General features: G+C 41.8%; 1 protein-coding gene across 1 annotated transcript in view; it reads left to right on the top strand.

The window, feature by feature from the left end:
* Positions 1 to 24,124, top strand: part of BRINP2 (BMP/retinoic acid inducible neural specific 2) — a 300,129-nt gene that overhangs the window by 48,752 nt on the left and 227,253 nt on the right. The window contains exon 3 of the mRNA XM_066597484.1: positions 14,909 to 15,093. Within this exon, the coding sequence (XP_066453581.1) occupies positions 14,909 to 15,093 (185 nt within the window). The remainder of the gene's footprint in view (positions 1 to 14,908; positions 15,094 to 24,124) is intronic.

The following is a 24,124-nucleotide window of genomic DNA, read 5'->3' as shown; positions in this document are numbered from 1 at the left end:
TTTTGATCCCTGTTGTATGGGATGAACAATGTATGTAGCAGAGCTGTGTGTATGACGTGCGCGTAGCACAGCTGTGTGGCGCATTGCACCAGCGGAAACACTGGTACTATAATTTCCTCATAATTATTAGTAGACTTCAAATAGAACAGCAGGATGTCCACTCAACCATAACTCTATTCCAGTTTCTATTAGCCATGTTCTTGCCAAAACGGAAAACTGGGTCTCCCACAAACGGTGCAGATCCCAGTGGTAAGACCCCCCACTAACATAACATTTATCATCTCTCCAGTGAGTAGGTGATTATAACTTTTAACCAGAGCACCCCTTTAAGCTCACAATAGGTCATTAATAGTTAGTCGCTGGGGACCTGCTGCTCGTGGGCCCCAGGCCATCAGCTGATCATCTGGCCCGCAGTCATCAGGATCGGAGGCGGAAACATCATAGAGTGCTTCACTCCTATCGAAATCACTCCCACTTTACATCACGCCCCGGGTAGGGACCAACAATAGAGGGTATGGGTGCACAGCTGATACATTTATTATAATCTATGCCTGATGCTGGTGTAGATTGTAGCAAACACCTACTCCAGCTCCAGGCCGGCTCAGTTTTGCATAAATCACAAGTAAATCACAGTCTCAATGCAATTTCAATTACTGCTTATTGAAAAATGTCTCTCTTAAAAACTTTTGTGATAGTCACTCGGTTGCTTATAACTTTGTTTCCAATAAGGAATAACACAAGACGCAATTTAGCCACAATTTTCTAGCAGTTCCCAATCGCCGTATAGCCGAAACCGAAAGGCTATACTCATGACAATCAAACGATGATGAAAAGCGCTCCTTATATGAGAAGCACTGGGCCCACCGATGTTTTATACCCCGTGCACTCGTACCTCTCAGCCTGGGCGAGAGCTGCTTACTGATGCACTAAAAGATATGTCCACCTCTGAGCTGCATTTTATAGTATGTGTATATATGTATATTTATACAGTTGAGTAACTTTGTAATTGCATTGCATGACTTATATTACTTCTATTGATCATGAGCTACAGCATGTATTACAGGCCGGAGCTGCAATCATAAGGTTGTCTGAGCTCCTATAATGTAGGACAGTTACTTTTTCCTTCATCGGATTACTGTACGGCGCCTGCTATAAAAACCGTGCTTTCCAGAATGCAAATCACCAGAGCAAGCTCTGCACAGACACCGAGCCAGCAACCAATGGTGGGGGATTTTAGCTCTGATGCCTACAGACTTTTAACCCCTTCTCAACATGCACCGTACATGTATGGCGCACATTGAGAGTCTGTCTGCTCCATGCACATATTAATTGAATGTCTGTCAGAATGCAGTATAAGGCCAGCTGTCCATGGGCGATGCAGAGCTTCGACACGGGAGCCGCCGCCGAATCTCCACCAGTCAGCCCTATATAATAGATAGGCTGACCGCGGAGAATCGGGGCAATTCGAGGCATGCTGTGAATTGCCCGCCGCGAGCGGAGAATCGCAATGATTCTTCGCTCGTGGACAGGTGCCGGCGCTTTCCATAGCAACGCTATGGGAAGCATCGGCCGGAGTAAACCGCCGGCGAATAGACTGCGGTGGACAGGGGGCCTAAGGGTGACTACCCACTAGCGTTTGTGAATTTGCTGCATTCTTTTTTTCCAGGTGTCTATTGGGGCTTTCTAATGTTACAAACGCATCGTGGCAAAATCGCAATTTACCACGAAATCGCAATTTTGGCGATGCGATTTTAACATTAACAAGTCCCATAGACCCCTGGAGAAAAAGAAACACTGCGAATTTCGCTGTGAAAAACAATTGTAGTGGGTAGTCACCCTAATGCAATACTAGAGTGTTGCAATTATTGAATTATACTGTATAAGTGATATGCAAGTTCAAGTCTCCAAAGGGGCTAAAAACAAGTTCAAATGAGAAAAAAATATATATATATATTATTTACTGTAAAAAAAAAAAAATACTAAAAGTAAAAAAGAAAAACTTTGAGTTTAGGGGTTCAGTGAGTGGTCCTATCTCTACATAGAGCTAAAAACAAGTTAAAATGAGAAAAATAAAGTTTTTTAATTAATATTTAAAAAAAACTATAAAGGAATACTAACAGTTAAAAAAAATAAATCTTTGAGTTTAGGGGTCCAGTGGGCGGTCCTATCTTTACATGCACATTCATACATGAAGGTAGTCAATTATACAGTGGCTCCGCCCACTGGACTCCTACACCCAGAATGAGCAGGGATTTAAATTAACATAACTGAAGATCTACTGAATTTATCCCCCAAAACTATACATCAGTCTGCTCTGCTTCCCCTGCTCTAGAATCTGATGACAATAGATTCAACATCTTTTTCAAGGTGTCTACTTCTTTTCAAAGAGGTTTTCGTCAGGATAGATCATCAATAGTTGATCAGCTGGGGTCCCAATGATCACCTAATCGGGCGTCTGCTGTTAGCTCTGCTATACACAGGGGTTGGAGTGGAAGCAGATGGTTTTGATCCCTGTGCAATGGACGGCACTTGTAATATCAGGCTGGGCGCTCAATAAAATCAATGACAGCTGCGCCTATAATTACAATTAACTTAATTAATATATAGGTGCAGCCTTTCCAGCTGCAATGTTTGCTCATTGTGATAAAACTACTGGTAATCTTGATATTGTGATGTGTTGTTCCATCTCAGCTCTGCTACATTTGCTGTGCCAATCTATGTAATTGATGCATCAATCTTCTAGAAATACAAGATAGCTTTCCTTATCGGCTAATCCATCTCGTTCCTGTCCCTGTAATCTATTATCCTTCCATTCTTATCAATCAGTTCTTTTGAAATGCCGTAACTCATCTTTCTTATCAATTAATCTTACCTATATCTATTCAGTCTATCTCATCCCTCATTTCCTATTATCATTTCTCCTTATCAATGTTTGAAGGAAGCCATACACATTAGGTAAGCATCAACCGAACCCACTGACTTCGGCAGAACCGTTTGATTATATTCGGGCAGATTTATTAAAATTTGGTGTTTCATGCGCTATTCTTAACCCTTTCCAATCCAATTTGTATCCTGGTTTTCCTAGGGGGCTTACTCTTTTTCTGCCGTTATACAAGGGCGCTATCTGCTGGCTAAAGCCAGTACTGCATGAGGTGACACGTTGGATAGGCTCCAACAGTAGAGAGGCTGGCAATATACAGTAAGAGAACCCCGATGGACGTCTTCCAGCATCGGAGCTGTACAGCCTTAAATCATTCATGATGTCTTCAGATGTCAGACAGTGGATTGGAAAGGGTTAAACTATGGAGTAAAATGAAGTAAAACTTTCTTAAAAGATGCACACTTCTTCATAGATTTATGCAATCTGTACTATCTTAAAAGGGTTGTGCTAAGTTATAAAGTTATCCTCTATTCATAAAATGGGAGAAAACTTCATGATGAGTGGAGGTCTGACCAGGGCGTCCCACATGAATGAAGAGGCAGTTGCGCAAGCGCTCCACGGCTCCATTCATTTCACTTACGGTGCTGGAGATTGACAAACACTTGAACTTGGCAATTTGGGGTACTCCCATTTAAATGAATGGATAGGGAATCATTTGCTGATTGGCAGGGGTCTCACCGCTGACTCACCTGTTGATCTCGAGAATGGGGGTCCCTTGTTCACCTTATTTTTGGATTAGTACACCGCAGTAACAGGAAGACTGAATGCAGCGCTGGTCTTGCAAGTGCACTGGTGCTCCATTCACTTTCAATGGGACTGCCGAGATACCTGCTCAGGTTTTTCTGTCAGCCCCACTGAAATGAATTGAGCAGCAACTGTGCATGCTTGGCCAGTGGTCCTTTCATTCTGAAGTCCCTATGAGGGAAGAATTGATGGGCAGAGGAGGACTTGGGGTCCCTATTCTTGAATTTGGCGGGGGTCTTAGCGATAATCTTGTTACAACCCTCTTAGCAAATATGTTGTAACACTGCCGGCTATACATCCTTCCTCTTACCCCACCCTCTTTTTTTGAACGAGGAGAGGCCACTAATATGGCATATGTCATAATCTATGAGCTTTCTATGCCATGAAAGCAGTGCAAATGCAATGATGAATGTGTGGAGGTGTTTCTAGCCTTCTCCGAGAGCAGATATTGGAGGAAAGAAGGATCGGACATGTTGGATTTCAACATGCCCAATCCTTTGTTCTCATGTGATATAAACTGCCACCAGAGGTATCTGGCAGGGGCTTATCCCCCTCTTTTTATTGAGAACACATGCACACTCGGCTGTAATAAGTGTGTATGAAGGGGTCAGGAGAAATAGCTCTTGGCTGACAGCTCTGTAAGGTGTATGGGCACCTTTGGAGTTAGGTTTTCACTACAATCTTGCGAATGTTGAATTATAGCAATATGTGTTGTGGCAATGTCCGAGTGGAGGATGGGGTCGGTGACGGCACAGTGGCTCACTAAGTCCATGTGAAAGTCTACTTAGCACTATGAAAAATAATAAACATTTGCCCATCAAGGTGCTAACTAAACAGTAGTCCCCTGACTACTAACACAGTGGCCTAGCGCCAATACACGCACCCATCAGGGTGTCAGTCTGGAGACGTCCTTCCCTGTCAGACTCATGTCCATAACACAGCCTGGTCTACCACAGGCATCAGGCTTTCAGCCTGTCTCTCAGAGCCTGGCCTAGCTCTGGCTTCTGGTAGCAGCGCTACTCTGGCATTGAGCTCTGCTCTCTTAGCAGCAGCTCTGGCTTCCTGCTTTCCAGCCCTAGCTTGTAGCAAAGAATTGAATGTGTCTGGAGTTTTTAGCTCCTCCAGACACCCGCACAGCTGTCCCTGCTGAATAGCACACATTCAGTACACAGAAGGCATGGTTACAGCCTCCTGCAGGCCATTCTGTGCACAGCCTTGTCACAGTGTGTAATACAAATATATGTAAAGGCTTGTAATGATTAGAATATTTGGCCTATCTATAAATCCCATAGATTAAAGCCCCATTTACACGCAAAGATGATCGCTCAAAAGATAGGGAGAATGACAGTTTGAGCGATCATTTTGCATAGGCTGCTAATGGACACTAAAGCCCATTAGTAGCTTATTAGCTTCACTTGCATATAAATGAGCCTCCCTTCGATGTATGCAGATAACAGCAGGTGGTCTGTTATCTGCATACATCCCCTTTGTTCTGTCGCGGAACACAACGATTATCGCTCAAAAGCATTGTTTGAGCGAATTTTGAGTGATAACCGTGTTAAATGGAGCTTTAGTCATTATGATAGATTCCAAAGCAACATGTAACTGATCATTGGAAAGGCAACTGGCAATTAAATGATCCTTTTTCCATTCCTTCATTATATATAGGCATGTAAATACTTCCAGATAATGAACTTTAGGGGACATCCATCTAAAGCATGGATTGGTCTCATCATTATTTGACCTCTACATAGAGATCTCCTATCCAGTGATCATTATTTCTACTATTAAGGTCCTTTTGCACAGTCCCATTATCATGAATGTTCATTTGACCAATAATCATGCCAGGTAAAAGGACCAACAATCAGCCAATGAACGAGCAAACGCTCATTTCTCAGCTGGTCATTGACTTTCTGTAAGCATAAAAATGCTCATTGATCAGCGGTACAACTCCTCATGTGAACAGGTAGGTAGCCTATGGGAATTAACAATTGTAGTAGTGACTGCTCGTCACTATAAACTGATTCTCGGATCATATAAAAAGAAATTAAACGAACGCCGAACAACATGCATGTCAATCGGTGCTCTTTGCATCAGGCTGAGAATTCGGCTACTCCAAAAGGGCTCTTATATCTCATGCATATTGCAAATATCAGTGCAGAAAGTGTCTGCTCAATTAAAATATAGCCTATGACAAATAAACTCATTGATCACTTGCAAAGTATAACTGAGGTGAAAACACTTTGAACACCCTGACTCTAGTGTGGTTACAGGCCGTTCCCTAGTTCAGGGGAGTACCGCCCTGACAGGAAAAACCCAGATCTCCAACCTATGTTTAAAGGCATTGTCCAGTTGCAAACTGTTCATGGTCTCTTCTTGGGATAGACCATCAATAGTAGATTGTCGGGAATCCATCCCCTGGGACCCCCATCTGATCAGCTCTTTGCTAGGACAATGCACTGAGTTGATTTCTGCAGGAAGCAGACAGCTCTATTCTCGCTGCAGTGGCGAGATTTGGTATTGCAGGCAAATAACTTATTCACTTCAGTGGGAACTTGGACTGCAATACCAAACCTGTCCACGGCAGTGGGAACGGAGCTGTCTGCTTCCTGCAGAAATCAACTCAATGTACAACCACACCAGGCTGGCAAACAACTGATTGACTGCAGTCCCCAATGATCTATTAATGATGGCCTATCCTACATTTAGGATATTAATAGTTTACAACTGGACAACCCATTTAACTATGGCTGAATTGTCCCATGAACTGACTAAGTACTCTGGCACATGGAGTTCCTATGACTCCGAAGTACAAATCTGTAGGCACTCTACTTGCTGCCATATGGTGCCTCCTTATAGCAGTCTATTACAGAAGTGATTTCCCAAGTAGTAATGCTTCTAGGGAACAGTATCTCCATGATATGGCATCTGATGGAATATTACATTTTTTTCTGTTGGCTTTCATAAGGATAAAAAAAAAAATCATCTGTGTGAAATGGGAAGTCATAGGGATATACATTACAGAGTGGGCCTATAGACTTCTACGGGTGTTGTGTTACTATATAGGTGCTCAATAATACTCGAACTCGTACAAAGTCATATTACAGTCTTGGATAGGAGGCCCTACAATGTGCTAAAAGTGGGTATAAGAAGCTTAATTTTATGATAAGTGTTTTGCTTTGAAGGGAACAACCTTCTTTTATTACTGTCATAGCAAAGTATACTACTTACAGTATGTGAATGGCAGAGCACAAAACAACTATTTTAGGCTACAGTCTCATAATTGCAGCTGGTTCATAACAAACAATGCTAATTGTGAATCCAGTTTTATTTTAAGATTAGCTCAATCTGTTTGATCGCTGCTTTATCAGAGATACTTCTGGAACGTTTAGAATTCTTACTATTGATGATCTATCTTTAGGTCCTCACTAGCTGAATGGTGGGGGGCCACTGCTCAGTATACCTGCCTATCAGCTGCCCACCAGTGCAGACAGATCTGGAAGCATATAGCTCTGTCAATATTGCAGTGGCCAAATTTAGTACTGCAGGCACATCTTCCATTAAATTCAAACTGGGCCACTACTATAGCTTATCTGCTTTCAGCTCTGTCTGCACTGACCATAGGCGCAATGATCAGCTGATAGATAGGGATTAGAGATGAGCGAGCACCCAAATGCTCGGGTCCATGGTATTCGAGTCGAGTTTTTCGTAAAATTCGAGAGCTCTCCTTGAGTAACGAAGCCCATTGACTACAATTGGAGACTTGAGCATTTTTGTATGTGGGACGCCAGGTCCCGAGCTTTTTTTTTCTTTTCTTGGTTTGTGCATTCTCTCTCTCTCTCTCCCTGCCTGCCAGCCAAAAAATTTGCCATTGACACATGCTGTGTCGCGGTGGGGAGGGGCCAGAACAGGTACGTCACAGCGGGGAGGAGCCAGAAACTGGGGCGGGGTTGAACACGGCGTGATGCTCATTCGAGTAACGGGCACCAAGTACGCTAATACTCGAACGAGCATCAAGCTCGGCAGAGTACGTTCGCTCAACTCTAATAGGGATCCCAAGCGTCTGATCCCTGCTGATCAACTAGTGATGTGTACACATACATGTATACTGCGTTTTGCAGGTGCATGTCTCTGAATGCTTTTATCCTTGCCAGTTGTTTGTCAAGGTGCTGTCTTACCGTAGTTTTCCAAGAACTGTCTATATTCTGTCTTAGCATTTTGTTATCTCCTTGGTTTAATCTATTGCATTAAAGAGTTATATTCCTACACATTACATGGAGTGAAAACATTTATTCCTAGGGATTCCTCAGTAGATACTCTGTTTAGGTTAGTCCATTGGGAATTATATAGTTGGTAAAGGTAATTTAAGGATATAGTAGAGGTTCTATTGGTATTCAATTGGGATTGGACTGGTGGTTCTCTTGGCTGGGCAACCCCCTTAGGTATCTGCTAGCAAAGAATCTTCCAATATCAAGTCTGTTGCTTTCGATAAAGATTTGTATCAAACCCCCTTCTTTATGTTATCTCACTGATGAATTTATGAAATTTTATAGAATTTAAAATTATGGATCAATAAAGATTGTTTTCATGCCGTGTTATTGTTAATGTATTGTCCAACTTGGTTTCTTTATTATATGGTTTTATCTCTAACCTAGTTTTAATGCATGTGTTTAGGGGCATAGCTATGGGGATGCAGGGGATGCAGTTGCACCCGGGCCCAGGAGCCTTAAGGGGCCCATAAGGCCTATCTTTTCCATATAGGGAGCCCAGTACTATGAATACAGCATTATAGTTGGAGGCCCTGTTGCAAGTTTTGTATCATGGCCCAGATGCTTCAAGTTACGCCTCTGCATTTGTTTAAATATTGATTTTATGTTTAATGGCACAGTCTATTACACCTGGAGGTTTATATCTAAGTACACAATTTACTATACTCTATTGTATACTTATCAGATTTGGATGATTACTTTTGCATTTACAATCATTATTTTGTTTACTCATACAATAATTTATTATTTTGCATTATTTTTCTTTTATCTCTCATCCTCCCACACACCTTTCTTGTATTTTCCTTTTATATTATGATCAGGTACAACTTTCAATCTTCCCAAATACATTCATGTTATTGACAGCTTTACCATTCGTGCATCCTACAAGGTGCTTCGCACTGAAACATGTCATTCTTGTGCCAGACTTACCCTGCATTTTGAGTTTTGCATAAATCGGAAGTTGGCGCCGTTACCAGATTTTCTACCTTCATACCTCTATAGTCCACTATTACGTCCTCCTTCAGTAGATGTTGTGCATTTTCTGGATTGGCAGCATTTCCAAAGATATTTCCATAATTTTTTCTTGTCCAGCCATTGTGGCCAATTACACCTAACCTATAAGGGCAACTCCACCTACTATCTTTCTCACACTAAGCCTGTTACATGACACTTACACAGGGCTAATGGATATGGGATTAGCTAAGAGTGATCATACACAATAGATAATTGTCTACCGAGCGCTGGCTCGGCCAGTAGGTGACTCACCTGACTCCCTCATACACTTGCATGTATAGCTTGGCTGAACATGCATGTGTTCTAAAGGTATAGAGGAGAGAAAGTCGCTGCCAGATATCTCTGGCAGTAGCTTATCTCCTGAAAAGTAAAGGATCAGGAAGTTGAAATTCAACTGTCTAATCTTTATTTTCCCCAGCATCTGCTGTTGGAAAGTCAGGAGGCCACCATACACATTAGATGATCAGCCAGTCTTGCTCAAATCAGTTGATATACTGCGGCAGCCAATGGTCCAATAGGGAGACCCCGGACACCTGACATACATGGGGAGCTGGAGGGTATAGTACTGTCTCATCACGGTGGCACTAACCATGCTCTATCCCGGAGGGGCTCACGCAGCCAAGGCCAGGGTAGTGCCGTGGCCTAGCCTGAACACCCCTAGGTTACAAATGCCCGCCAACCCGTATGACTGGGAGACACTTGTCACTCGTGACTCCACTGTTCCTGCATATACCGGCATGACCCTCAGTGAGTAAAATATGCAGCCACAGGCAATTCTTCGGTACTACAGGTCCCTGGGAATAGTCAGAGCCCGGAATAAACTTTGCTTGTGATAATGAGAGTAAAAGTACAAGGTAGTTCAATAAAAGACTTTACTGTGCAGGCAATTAAGTAAACTTCAGATATTATTGACTTGTAGTACCTTCACCCAGCCCTGGAGATGCAAGGGTGTGACATAAAGGGTGTACCTCTACACAGTGATCCAGACTTAGGCTGGTAGGAAAAGCAGATAAGCAAATAGTACCTCTGCACTGGGTCTTGCACAACAAAACAGACTTACTGTCGCTCTCTTTTTCTCTTCGGGGCTCACTCCATTCAGCATCCATTCGTAGCAGCACAGGAAACCTCTCCTTCTCCTCCATGCTTCAGTACATGAGGGCCGAAGGTGCCCCCATGTACCCGGACCTCCTGTACCACTAAACTCCTGAAGACATGGACTAGCCCTTTTCCAAAACTCATATTTATATCCTCTCTCATACCACATGACATGACGATACATTTACATGCAGGCTTTGGATTTTATTAAGCACTTAACCCTTCTAGCGCTGCAGCTGTGCAACACGCACACTGGAAATAACAAGAAAGGTTTGCACAGTGCATCAATATAAGACAAACATGTATGACATTTATGTAGGGGACCAGGATGAAGTACTGGGTTACTACAATACCTCTAATGTGTATGGCCACCTTAAGAAGGATTCCTTCAGTGCTACTGTTTCCTACTAGAAAGAGCAGAATATAAAATCAGAATTGTCATTAGGCATGAGTACATTTTTTAAAACTGTCTTCTCCAAAATGTGAATCACTCCTATTCATTGCCAACCTGGCAAAAACAATATGTTAATATGGACAAAACAACCCGTCATTGCTTTTAGAAAAATAACATGATTTATAGGACAGCCCTTCTAAAAAAAAACAATCTGTTCTTGGTGGCAACTCCTTTCCTTGTTCCTGGTTAGTCAGAGATTGTAGCAGAGTGGCAAATAATGCCGCCACACTATTGCATCTATTTTCTTCTTTTTCATTTTCTACATATCATTGAAGAAAGAGTAAAGGAACTTGCACACCAAATGGATTTGCCACAGGCAAATCCACCGTGGGCTTTTGAGAAAATCCACAGCAGAAATCTGAAGTTGCAACTTGGTCATGGCTTCTCACATCACTTTGAGAAGATCCACGCCTATGCAATTCTTTTGTAATCAAAGGGAGAGTTTGATCTCGGCACAACGGAGAGGGGAAACATTCTCGCTCCTGTGTGCTGATATCATAGCCTACTTTTGGGTTTCGGCTAACTTGGTGACAGGAATCATTCTTCATTGAATCAGTTAGCGTGTGATATTTTTCATGCAGACCCCGGTATTTTCAATTCTATAGTACATTTACATAAAAGCATCGAAAGTTAATGGCAGAAAAAAAACTACATGGACTTTCTAGTCTGCTGTTATATTACTTCCTTTTTATTTCTCTCTTAGGATAGATCTATGCTTATCCTGGGAAGTTTGAATTGATTTATTGTTGGTTTTCCAATCACGTCTGCTGGAAGTTTGTTGTTGTTATAGATATTGCTTCTGATTTTACCCCTAGCTAATCGTAGATTGTGGCCCCTTGATCTAGTGTTTAGTTTCCTAAGAAATACACTTCCCTTTTGAACCTTATTTATAGCTTCAACATACATAAAGGTTTCCATCATGTTCCCCTTTCCCTTCTCTCCTCCTGTAACATATATAAAGGTTTCCATCATGTCCTCCTCTCCCTTCTCTCCTCCTGTAACATATATAAAGGTTTCCATCATGTCCCCCTCTCCCTTCTCTCCTCCTGTAACATATATAAAGGATTCCATTATGTCCTCCCTCTCCCTTCTCTCCTCCTGTAACATATAGAAAGGATTCCATTATGTCCCCCCTCTCCCTTCTCTCCTTCTGTAACATATAGAAAGGATTTCATTATGTCCCCCGTTCTCTTCTCTAGTCATGTAACATATATAAAGGTTTCCATCATGCCTGCCCTTTACCTTCTCACCTCCAGGCTATACAAATTAAGTTATTTAGGTCTTTCCTGATAAGCTCTATTCTTGAGACCTCCCACCACTTTTGCAGACTGTCTTTGGACTTGTTCTATTTTATCAATGTTTTTCTGTAGATGAGGTCTCCAGAACTTAAAGGGGTTGTCCCGCGGCAGCAAGTGGGTCTATACACTTCCGTATGGCCATATTAATGCACTTTGTAATGTAGATTGTGCATTAATTATGAGCCATACAGAAGTTATAAGAAGTTTTTCACTTACCTGCTCCGTTGCTAGCGTCCTTGTTCCCATGGAGCCGACTAATTTTCGCCGTCTAATGGCCAAATTAGCCGCGCTTGCGCAGTCCGGGTCTTCTTCTTTCTTCAATGGAGCCGCTCGTGCAGGATGCCGGCTCCGTGTAGCTCCGCCCCGTCACGTGCCGATTCCAGCCAATCAGGAGGCTGGAATCGGCAATGGACCGCACAGAAGCCCTGCGGTCCACCGAGAGAGAAGATCCCGGCGGCCATCTTCAGCAGGTAAGTATAGAAGTCACCGGAGCGCGGGGATTCAGGTAAGCGCTGTGCGGTTTTTTTTTAAGTCCCTGCATCGGGGTTGTCTCGCGCCGAACGGGAGGGGGGGGGGGGGGTTGAAAAAATAAAAATAAACGTTTCGGCGCGGGACAACCCCTTTAACAGATGTGATCTCACCAGAACTCTATACAGCAGGATCTCAATCTCCCTATTTCTACTGGTTATACCTCTCACTATGTAAACAAGCATCCTACTTGCTTACTTTGCTGCATGACTGCACTGGGGACTCATTTTGAGGTTTTCAGAAATCAGAACCTTTAAATCCTTTTCTTCTGAAGTCCTGGATAGTGATGAGCGAACTTTTGAAACATCTGTTCAGTTGGTTGGCGGAACTTTTGCAAAATGCTTGGTTCAGTTCGAATTAGTTCAAACAGAAGTTCATCAAAACACCTAAAACTGGTGTATAACACTGTCTAAGAGCCATAAAAGCCCTACGTAACACTCTTAAGAGTATTATGTGTTACGTCTTCCAATAGTCCAAACTCAGGAATTCAGACAGAACCCAGAAGGCATTGCAGAAAACTCAGAATCTGACAGAACTTACAAAACTCGGAATCAGCCGAAACTGACAGAACTGCAGGACTAAGAGACAGACTACATACTCGCAAACAGGCATAAACCAAAAACTGTCAAACTCACAAAACACTCACCTGCACACCTAGCCAGATAGAAAAACTATAGGATATACGAGGTATTAGTTCGTATTTTGGCCAAGATACGTAAGCCCTCGAGCCAACTTTACGTGTCCTTGTTGTCTTGCGGGTCCCTACAGTATCGAGATAACTAACCCCTGCCTGCATGCGGGGCGATCATCCCAACAGGGATGACTCCATACTGCGACCTAGGGACCTACCTCATCCTAGATGATAAAGTATCCACAGCAAGACAGAACAAAGCTCACCCGAACATGCCATGGATTTGCATACAACATAGAGCACCATGCACATGGAAACAGATGGATCTCGGAATCAAACAGAAGTTGGAAACAGACAGATCCCTAAACATGCAGTTTACACCTCATATCTGGCACTTGTACAGACACGCAGTAACATGCCACTGTTCACAGAACACACAGAGCAAATAGGGGAAAACAAGCAACCACTAACAGAGGGCCGGTATATACCAGTATAAGCAGCAGACCTGGGGGACTGGCTGACTGGGGAAATCTACACCCAGCCAGCCCAATCAACCACACCTACGGTAGGGAGCTGTGCTGCTGGGAGACATGTAGTACAACAAATCTCAGCAGGACACTCTAACATTATGTAGAAAGTGCTATACACCAATGTTCAGGACTAGTGTTAAGTGAACCAAACCAGTAGAATCCTGTTTCGGGTAGAACCTTGCTAAAAGTTTGGGTTCATGCCAAACCAAATTTTTAGCCAAGTACGGTTTGCTCAGTACTGGTCCTGGATAACCCAGAACAGTCAATATCATACGTGGACTGAAAATTTCTTCTCTCCAAGTGCATTATTTTACTTTTAGAAACATTGAACTGCAGTTTCCATTGTTTTGACCATTTTTCCGGTAAGGCTAAATTGTTCTTCATGTTCCATTCACCAACAGGAGTATCAACCCTATTGTACACTTTTGTGTCATCCGTAAACAGACAAACCTTACCTATTAAACCTCCTATATCACTTCTGAACATATTTGAAAGACATATCAATGGGTAGTCATTTTTTGGCCACACAATAAACATATAAAAAGGTGGTTTACTGTACTTTGGTATTCAGCGGTGGTCTGTGTGGGTTGCAAATAAAGGTTGTCACAGAGAGCAATTATCCCCATAACAGGTGCATTTTGAAGCTTTGGAGAGCACAGCTGGTAATCATCTATTCAGACCCAAACTCTGTGCTATTCTATTAATTACAAACTAACTAGAAGTTACCGACAGTAAATATAATAAAGGTAGCATCATTGTATATAAGTCAGGATCTGATGGAAAGTTTGATGACACTTCCTGCCCTTATATCAATTAGATCACTTTATAGACTTTCATTGAAAAGCCAAAATCGCAGTCGAGGCAAGTCAAACACATAATCGACTAGTTATACTTTGGTCCAATCAACCCCATTGAGCATCATTGTATGGCATTTCATTCAATCACATTACATAATCCAACATTTATGAACATAATGTACTTTGTGTCGCCTCACACTTTCGATTTCCTGTGGCCACCTTAGTACTTCACTAAGAACTTTCCTGCTGTGTCTACTTGTGGATGAGTGCTTGGAGGCATTGAATCGTGAATGTAGTCTTTGTCGATACTGCTTTATGATATGAGTGCCCTTGATTGTAGTATCTTTATAGGTTGATATGAAAATGCATATTAGTTGGAAAATTGGTTTAAAAACACATTAAAGTGCTGTCGAAATTCAGCAATAATAGTCCATTAGAGGCGCCGCTCCATCAGCGTCTACTGCTGGGAAATGGTATGGCACTTCCATCTGTTAGAGAAAGCAACTATGAAGAACAATACGTTTTATGTAGAGTGAGTGAAATGTAATTTCTTTTTATTTGATACATTTACTCTTGAATACGTTGTAAAAATAGCTTTATCTTCTCAGAGAGTTTGGTCGTTGGAAAGTGAAGAACATGGCACTGGAGAGTAAGGAATTTCCGAATCTAACGCTAGCTCCAGAGTTTGTCCGCAACATCCGTCAGATGGGGAGGAGACCCACCTCAGCGCAAATCACAGAGAACTTGATTAAGAAGTATGGCACGCATATTCTGCTTTCTGCTGTGCTGGGAGGTAAGGTTAAAAACATCCTAACCTAAGCTTTGGGTCGTAGATGCATTACATGCATAGAAAAATGAGGTCACAAGAACTGCTCCAGCTTTTATCTCTCTGTTATCTCTATTGACCTTGTCACTCACATGCCACTATCCTCTTGTCTGCCCTGAGGTTACTCACTGATTCCCTAATATTCAGTGTTTTAGAAATCCAGTCCCTAATTTCATAAAATGAGGTGATTTCGGTGGCTACAATCGAAGCAATTTTATACTTTACTACAAAATCTGTACATTTGAAGGATCTATACTATAACAATTTGTTTAACCAAAGGATAAGTCTGTCCAAAATGTGTGCTTCTCAGACCACATTCATATGGCAGACTCTAGTAGATACAGCATCGACGGCAGTATCAGGCAACTTAGACGTATTTGGATTTTATTAGACCAAGTTTCCATTGACTTGGTTTGCCCTGAAACATTAGTTAGATGAAAATCCAGTAGACTGAATCCGATAGTTGAATTCTTTCCTGGTAATGCCATGGTAGCTCATTTGATGGCAACCTAACTTGAAGAAGAGACTCATTGAAGGTGCTTTCTGGGAAATTACTATTATTGACCTATCTTTAAGGATAGGTCATCAAGAGTTGACTAGCGGCGTTCACTGCTCGGGATCCCTGCTAATCAGTTGATTTTCTGTCCGCTGTCAGTGCAGCCAAGTCGGACGTCCACATTAGTGGTCAGAGCTAGAAATAGAATGGAAAGGCTTTGCTCCTATTAAAATCAATGGGATTAGTGCTTTTCATGGTACTTCCAACTCCTCAATGTGGTCAGAGCCAGAAGTATAATAGAAAGCATTGCTTCACTGATTTTAATGAGGCCAAAGCCTTTCTATTACACTGTCAGCTCTGACCACTGATGTGGACATCTGGCTTGGCTGCCGGAGAATCAACTGATCAGCAGGGATCCCAAGCAGCAGACCCTCATTGATCAACTATTGATGCCCTATACTCAGCTTTTAAAGGGGTTCTCCACTTTTGACAATGCCTTTTTTTAGAAGGGTCCTTGAATGGTAAAATGATCATGGGGTGTCCTGCTGCTGGGACCCTAAGTGATCAGGTATAACCTCTAACATAATCTGACAGGGGTGATGACCTATTGTCCAGTCCTGATTTTAAGCAGTAGAATGTACTGTATGAATGGGCTTACACATTGAAGCCCATCCATATAGTACCTTCTACTGCTTAAAATGAGGGCTGCTCTTTGAAGCCATTACTCACTCTGGCTAAGGCTATACATACATTTCAGATAGTTGTTGGCCGAGACACAGTCATGCTTGGCTTGACCAAAAATTCATATATTCTAAATGCAGAGGGAAAAAAGCTGCTGCCAGATGCCTTCAGCTACAGCTTCTCTAAAAGATCAGGCAGTTCAAATCCAACTGCTCAATGTTTATCTCCCCCAACATGTGCTGTCAGGAAAGAGTCGAAAGGCAGTCATGCACATTAGGTGATCGGTTGGTCCCCCACGGGAACACAGCTTTGGCCAATCTACATCTAATGTGTATGTCAAACCTAATTGGCGAGAAATCCTCTTCTAATGACTCAAAAATCCATAAAAGAATATTTAAAAAGCGGATTTCTAACCCAGAGTATATGGGGAGCAGAGCTGAGTATGCTTTGGCATTTTATTGGCACCCAACTTTCAGCCTCTGCCATCTATCATCGTTAACATTTAAAGCACCGATCTAGGATCTTTTAATTCTAAACTTCCTGTGTATTACTTGTTTGGATACATATACATTTTAGCGGTGTTATATAGGGATACAAGCACAATATCCACCCACACCATTGAGAAGCATTACAAACGTAAATGCAAAAGTTATACAAAGGTGAATAAATCCTTCAAAGAGAAGTGTATGTATAAACACTTGTATCAGATAAAAAGCACATTACTTTGTTGCCATGGTAACAATTCATATAGGTAACAACATTCACTTACGACCGATGTGTAACAATATGTTTTTTTTCTGCTCTACAGTATTTGTTCTTTCTCTGTATTCCACCATCAGCTATTTCGTTTTTTTTTTTATATTTTCCTTTAAAATAAGAAGTACATTCCAAAATAGCTTTTATGGCACTTTTGTCAAATTTAAAAGGATTAATTAGGTAGAAGTAGTCTAGTACATAATCCCGTTATAATACTTAAAGGCAACTTGTCATCATCGGTGAGTACCATACATTTAGTTATGGTGTTCATAGGGCAGGTCTCAAGGAGCGGGGGAATGTACCTTTTATGATGACCCAGCTTCCTGTTCCCATGCTGTCACCCCTGAAAATTGGCGCATGGACAGTGCAGAGGGCACATCTCTGCAGGCTGTGCACTTACATAGCTCTCTATGAGAGTGCATGCACATAGGCTACAGAAATGAGTCCGCTACACTGTCCGAGCCCTGACTTCCACAGGTGACCGTGCAGGAACAGGGAGCCTGTTAAGTATGCAAAGCCCATCCCCGGACTCTTCGGAACCTGTTCTATGAGCACTATAATTTAGCTTATGGTATTCATAAGTGGTTGCATGTTCCCTTTAAAGAGGAATGGCTACAGGAAATTAGGACAAGTATTCCATGCCATGACTATAGGCCTTCTTAGCCTCAGCCCTAAGCTTACTTACGCAAAATACAAATATCCAAAGTATTCATCCAAACTTGTACAGCGTAGTAAAACAAGTGACTGACATGTTCATCTGCATATAGCATTGGTACAAAATTGGACAGTTGACTTTCCAGAATCATCTTTGAAAGCTCTTCACCGTGACCAATCCACTTTAGAGTCTATGACGGCAAAGTCAAGAATATATTTGTGTATTCTAAATAACATTATATCGAATGATGATCTTCGTACTATACAGGTGACTGCGACATCGTCATCACTAGAGTACTGTACAAAGCTCCACACGTACACCCAGCACAGTCAGAGGCGTAACGTGAAGCTCCCGGGCCCCAATGCAAAACTTGTAACAGGGCCCCAACTATAATGCTTTGCTCAGAGTACTGGGTTCCCTATATGGAGAAGAGAGGCCTTATGGGCCCCCTAAGGCTCCTGGGCCCGGGTGCAACCACACCCCCTGCATCCTCTATAGTTATGCCCCTGAGCACAGTCATACTTCCAATGATATGGTAATGAAACAGATGCAAGATATGACACCGTAAATAAAGGTTTTACATAGGGTTACGGAGCAAACAATACTTCACTGGAAATTGGATAATGAAACATATGTATATATATACTATATATGCAAGTACATTTGTTGCTATTTCTACATAGTGTACACCTTCACCAGGGGTTGTAATCCACTGAATCTAAAATAACATTGGAGATATACTCTCCAGCTCCGATACCCACTTGACCGATGGTGGGTACAGCCATATTGTATTTGTGAATAGGGATAAGCTGTTTCACTCCATAAACTGACTTATAATAACAACACCTTTGGCTGAAAACTCATTTTTAGGGGTCACCCTCTGTCTAAGAAATTGGGGGTCATAAAGTGCAACGCTAGTATACGGCACTGAGGTTCTAATCTGAATACTTTCTCGGTTGATTATTTCAGTTTCTACAACTGATGTTGCATTTAGGTCATGCTTGGCCATCCGCCTCTTTATCTTTGGTGATGGGTGCATTGCCAGAAGATGTGGTCCAGACTCACCCACAGCCCATTCTCACCAGCTCCAGTTTCTCCTGTGCTGTTCAGGGATGCTGAGTTGATCACCTGAAGCTCTCCTTCTCAAGTACACAAGTCCAGTGCAGGTCAGCTCTGCTGCAGCTCACTCAAGGCTCTCTACCTTGAGTGCTCACAAAGTCCAGCTACAGGTCTTTCTCTGCTGCCACTTCACTAGCTGAGTCATTCTCCTCTCTGAATTCTCTAAAACTGCTGAGTCACACAAGAGCCTGGGAACAGGACCTGCCTTTTATACCAAGCCCTTCAGCCAATCAGTGTGCAGCACAGGCCCTATCACTCCATAGCATCAAAATCAGAGTGAACAAAGTCATATGACCTCTCTTAAAAGTCCTGTCAGGATCATATACAAGGTACAACAGTAATATATGCATATTGGCATAACTCCTTACAGTAATGTGTTGTCTTATTAATGTATGTAAGAAAAAAGTCAATGTTATTATATGCATAATGTATGAAGATGATGTATTAGTGCAATGATGTTGTTTTATTTATTAGGCATATGGCTTATTCACACTAGCATGGATTAATTCTGTTGTTTAGCTCTGTCATAGAGATGAACAATGGTGAAGCCAGAAGTGCCAGACCCGGAATGCGCTAGCCTTGGTTGGCTCCGGATGGAACCCATTGACTATTATGGATTCCATTTGGCTGTTGTCATCCACTTCTGCATTTCCCCAGACAATCATCAGATCATCCTGGATTTTATCATAAATCTGCAATGGAGACTCCAAGTGAAGCCTCCAATGCAGATGAGAACAAAGACTTAAAGGGATACTCTACTTAGAAATAAAAGAAAAACAAAAACAACAATTCTGCGTTGTTTTTTCAACAATGTCCTAAAATGAACAGTTCTTCAAAACACTGACAGAGAAAACAGCAATCCCTTTCCTTTTTGCCCCTTTATATTTTTGGCTAAGAAATGCTGGGGGGGGGGGGGAGCGAGTTAAAGGGACAGGGCTTGCAATGGAAGGGTGTTTCAACTGCATGGATGGGCGCCGGAGCACATAGAAAAGATATATAAAAAAGTTTTATTTTCATCATACGGTACAAAGGAGAAAGATAAAGTACATATAATATTACAATATAATGTAACATAGGATTTCCATTGCAGATTACCCAGTAAATCTAATTTCCTCTAAATTGGATAAAATGAAGCAGTAGCCCAAGAGCATAAATAACATTTATTATAGTTGATCACACAAATTGAAGTTTTTTTGCCGCAAGTAGAATTCAGACAGATATTTATGGCATCTGTATTTGTCAGCGGATAGAGGTGTTGTCACAGTTTGCAGCAAGCCATCGTGACAATAGGTATACGCTTGCCAATTACAGATTACAAGCAGTGCATATGGTACTTGTATTCAGCTGATGGCACCAGGAGTGCTTGCTGCTGTGCTCTTACCTAAGAACCAAATTGCTGCTGCCAATAAAGGCAGTGATTGAGATAATAGATGTACTACATATTAGAGACTTGTTGATGTTCTCCACTGTTCAGTGATCCAATTTTTGCACTCTTTTTCCCCACTGGAGTTTCACCTTTCTGTTTCTCTTAAACAGCAATGGTAGTGGAACTGGTCATCTGCTGTCGTAGCCCATCCGTGCTTAGGAACAATGACTTGTGCATTTGGACACATTGTATTCAGCTGCAGTTTGCTTGACTGTGTACCGCATGTTCGTCAGAACAGCTCTTGACATCCTCCTCAGAAACCTTTCGTCGACAAGTTATGTCCACTAGATTCCCTTTTGCTGGATGTTTTTCCTCAATCGCACCATTCTTGGTATACTCTTAACCATGTTGCATGAGAGAACCCTACAAGGTTGGTGCTGTATGAAATCCTGGCCTTGACTAGTCTGGCTTCGATGACCAGGCCTTGTTTGAAGTTGCCTCAGATCAGTTGATTTCCTATGCTAACACTACAAGGTTATAGGTAATCTAATATAAAAAAAAACCTACAGGCTTTTTCTTGCACCGCACTTTGACCCTTTTCTGTGACCTTTAGTGGATCATTTTGGTGTCATTAGATTTGTGACATCCTCACCACCACCAAAAAATCATAAAATTTGAGTTTAATACATTGAGAGACCTGTCTAGCAAGGTCAAAGGTCTTATGTTAAGTCTAGCGATCCTGTTGTGCTTCAGCCAACAGCGCCGGGAGGGAGCACCAAGCGGTGCTAAGCGATGTTCATATAAACTGCTTACCAATTTGACTGTTGTCATGTCTCCAAAACGTAGAAGACCAAGCCGTGGACGGCAAACAGTTCAAGTCGAATCCTCGGCTCGACAGTTCTCAAAACATTTACAACCATTTTTCCAAACATTGTATGTTCCCATAGCGAAAATAAGGTCAATCTAGTTATAAAAAATTCTCAGTCTCCAAAAGGAATCAAAGATACCCAACTGTGTAGGGGCACACAAAATCGGATAAAGACCCACCGAGTGTATGGCATTCAATGATGCCACACTGAAATCCACAAAATGCCAAACAGTAAAATCCTGGGTGCAATCACTGTATCTCCATCCTGAGCCTTTTTAGGAAGTTAAGCAGCCACTCTGGTCAAAAATTGCCCCAAGGTCATGCAGCAAATATGTTGAAAAAACAAACAAAGTAAAGGCACCTCAAGGAATGTGGGGTTAACACCAATAAACTATATAAATGATTTAAAGAGGAAAAGACAATAGACTCACTGCTAGAGGGGAGAGCCAAATGATAAAAAAAAATGGCTCACCCCTCAAATCCAGAGAAGTACTGAAAGGATCAATAGGCAGACACACTGGATGAAACTGGCACATCTTCAGAATCAAGAGGATTTATTTAGCAATTAGAAGTATATTTAAAAGTCTCAACACATTTCAAGGATTCACAATCAATTCCCCTTCCTCAGGAGTACTGTTGAGTGAACCGAAATAGTCAAACCTGCTAAAAGTTTGCTTTGGCACTAAACTGAACTTTGGATGGTTTTTCGATGGTTTAATGGCCGAACCCATTGAAAAAGAAGGAAAAAAGGAGAAGGAAAAAGAAAAAGGAAAAAAAAAGGAAAAAGAAGGAGAAAGAAAAAGAAGAATTAAAAAAAAGGGAAAATAAATCTTTTTCTTTTGTCCTTTTTCCCTCTTGTCCTTTTTCTTCTTTTCCTCTTTCTTTCTTTTCCTTCCCTAACTTTGCTTGAACAACAGCTCAAAAGTACTTAGATGCACTCCTAGGTGACCTAACCGTGTCATGTAGGGCTTTTATTGCTCTTAGACAGTGTTATAAACCCGGTTTAAGGTTATTGAAGAAGTTCAGGTTTAGTTCAAACTAATTCGGAACAAACTGAACTTTATGTCTAAATTCGGCGAACCAGCCAAATCGAACTTTTGAAAAGTTTGCTCATCACTACCTGGTATGTGTCTGAGATATAGATTGTGGTTCACACTGGGGACAGTGACTGGTATGAGTGATGGCAATCTCTGTGCAGCAATATAGAATATCCTATATTAGTAATGAGAAAATAAGATACCATATCTCCTTGGTAGATACATTACTGGTATTGGTGTTGCTGAATAAAACTAAGGTCCTCTGTGTATTTGTGTCTTTAGCACAATAGTCGTAGGAAGTTTCGCTGAAGACTGTGGTGTCAAACACCGTGCCCATGCCAAACGTATTTTAAACTTTTTGTTTCCCGTATTAAAGCAAATGGAGCAGTCTAATTGTGAAGAAAGCTCTGCGCTCTGGGTTTATATGGGAGAATAAGCTCCATTATGCCGGGTTGACCTACTGTATAAACGGATGTATTCAAAGTCAGCCCAAAGATTGTTCTAATGAGCTTTTGATACCAAGTACTGTTAGGTAACAAAAAGACACCCGCTGCTATTTGACTAAAGCAGCATTAACTCTGCTAAGCCATAATACGCTATAAATAAAGATACAGGCTCTGAGAAAGGATGTGGAAACTTTTTGTTAAACCTAATTTAACATGGATAAAAGCCAGAGTAAAACAAAATGTAAGACTCTAGAGCACCTTTTGAGCTGCAAATATATCTCTAAAATACTCCTAAAGGGCTTCGATATTTATACTTTATGCATTTATTGCTGTTTAAAGAGGTTATCCAGGACTTCTGCTAGTGATGACCATAGGATAGGTCATCAACAGTTGATCAGTGGGGATCCGCCACTTTGGACCCCTGCCTATGAGATGATATGAAGCTGCTAGAGACAGCCAAAACCTTAAAAATGCTATCTGCAGCACAGTTGCCCAGTTTGGTATTGTAGCTCCTTCTTATTCAATTCAATTTGGACTACTAAACTGGGATACTGCACTACGGCCAGTGTTTTGATAATTCCAGCCATCATTCTAATCAGCTGATCAATGTCGATCATGATCGGCGACCCCGACTGATCTTCTATTGTGGCCTATCCTGCAGAGGATCACTAGTGGCTTTTCTTCTTACATCAGACAACTGAAACGAAAAGACTAACAACTTGTGATCAACTTATCGCTTGTCATCCTGTTGAAAGCCTTGTTTACAAGAAAGGCCTGTCATTTACATTTGCTAATTCCAGCGATTATTTGGCCAATAGTTGTCCAATGTAAAGGAACCTTAAGAAAAGACAGAAGAGGAACGTTTACAAGAAAGTAGTTTTTAAATCACTTCTCCGGACTAAATGTTTAGAATAGACCATCAATGTTTGACCAGTGGAGACCCCACTGAACAACACAATGAAGCGGTCCTGGTGCCCTCCTTCATTATATACACAGGAGCAGCAGCTTGCCCATATAATCAGTTATAGGAACTACAGCTTGTCCAATGCAAGTGAATGAGACAAGTTGCTCTACCATGTGATAATGGAGATATGACGCTTATCGGACTGTCACACCCCTTCATTGTTCTGATCATGTAGGTCCTGAAAGTGAAACTCCCGGACAATCATACTTCATGCCTTATTCTAAGGATAGGCTATCAATGAGTATTCCCATCTTGTACATTCATGGAATACCCAGAGGATATACCATAAAAGTCTCATAGATGCAAGTCTCACCTTTGGGACTCACATCTATCTCCCGAATTGGTTCCCTGACTTACATCCTGCCTGAGAATGCAGCCATCAGCCACTAAACCAAAGCAGGGAATGAATGAAGAGGCGGCCACACATGTTTGTGACTTACTCCATTCACTTTTATGGGAGTTATGGAAGTTACAGAGAAAGTGTACTTGCTGTTTCCATAACTCAAACAGAAGTTGGTGGAATGAGTTGAGTAAATGTGTGGCAGGGACATAACTAGAGTTGAAAGGGCTCCATGGCAAGAGTTGGACCTGGGCCCCTCCAGCTCGTTGC

The sequence above is a fragment of the Eleutherodactylus coqui genome, chromosome 3 (assembly GCF_035609145.1).
Source record: "Eleutherodactylus coqui strain aEleCoq1 chromosome 3, aEleCoq1.hap1, whole genome shotgun sequence".
Lineage (NCBI taxonomy): Eukaryota > Metazoa > Chordata > Amphibia > Anura > Eleutherodactylidae > Eleutherodactylus > Eleutherodactylus coqui.
The sequence above is the reverse complement of the archived record's forward strand: the minus strand, read 5'-3'. Positions and strand labels throughout refer to the sequence as shown.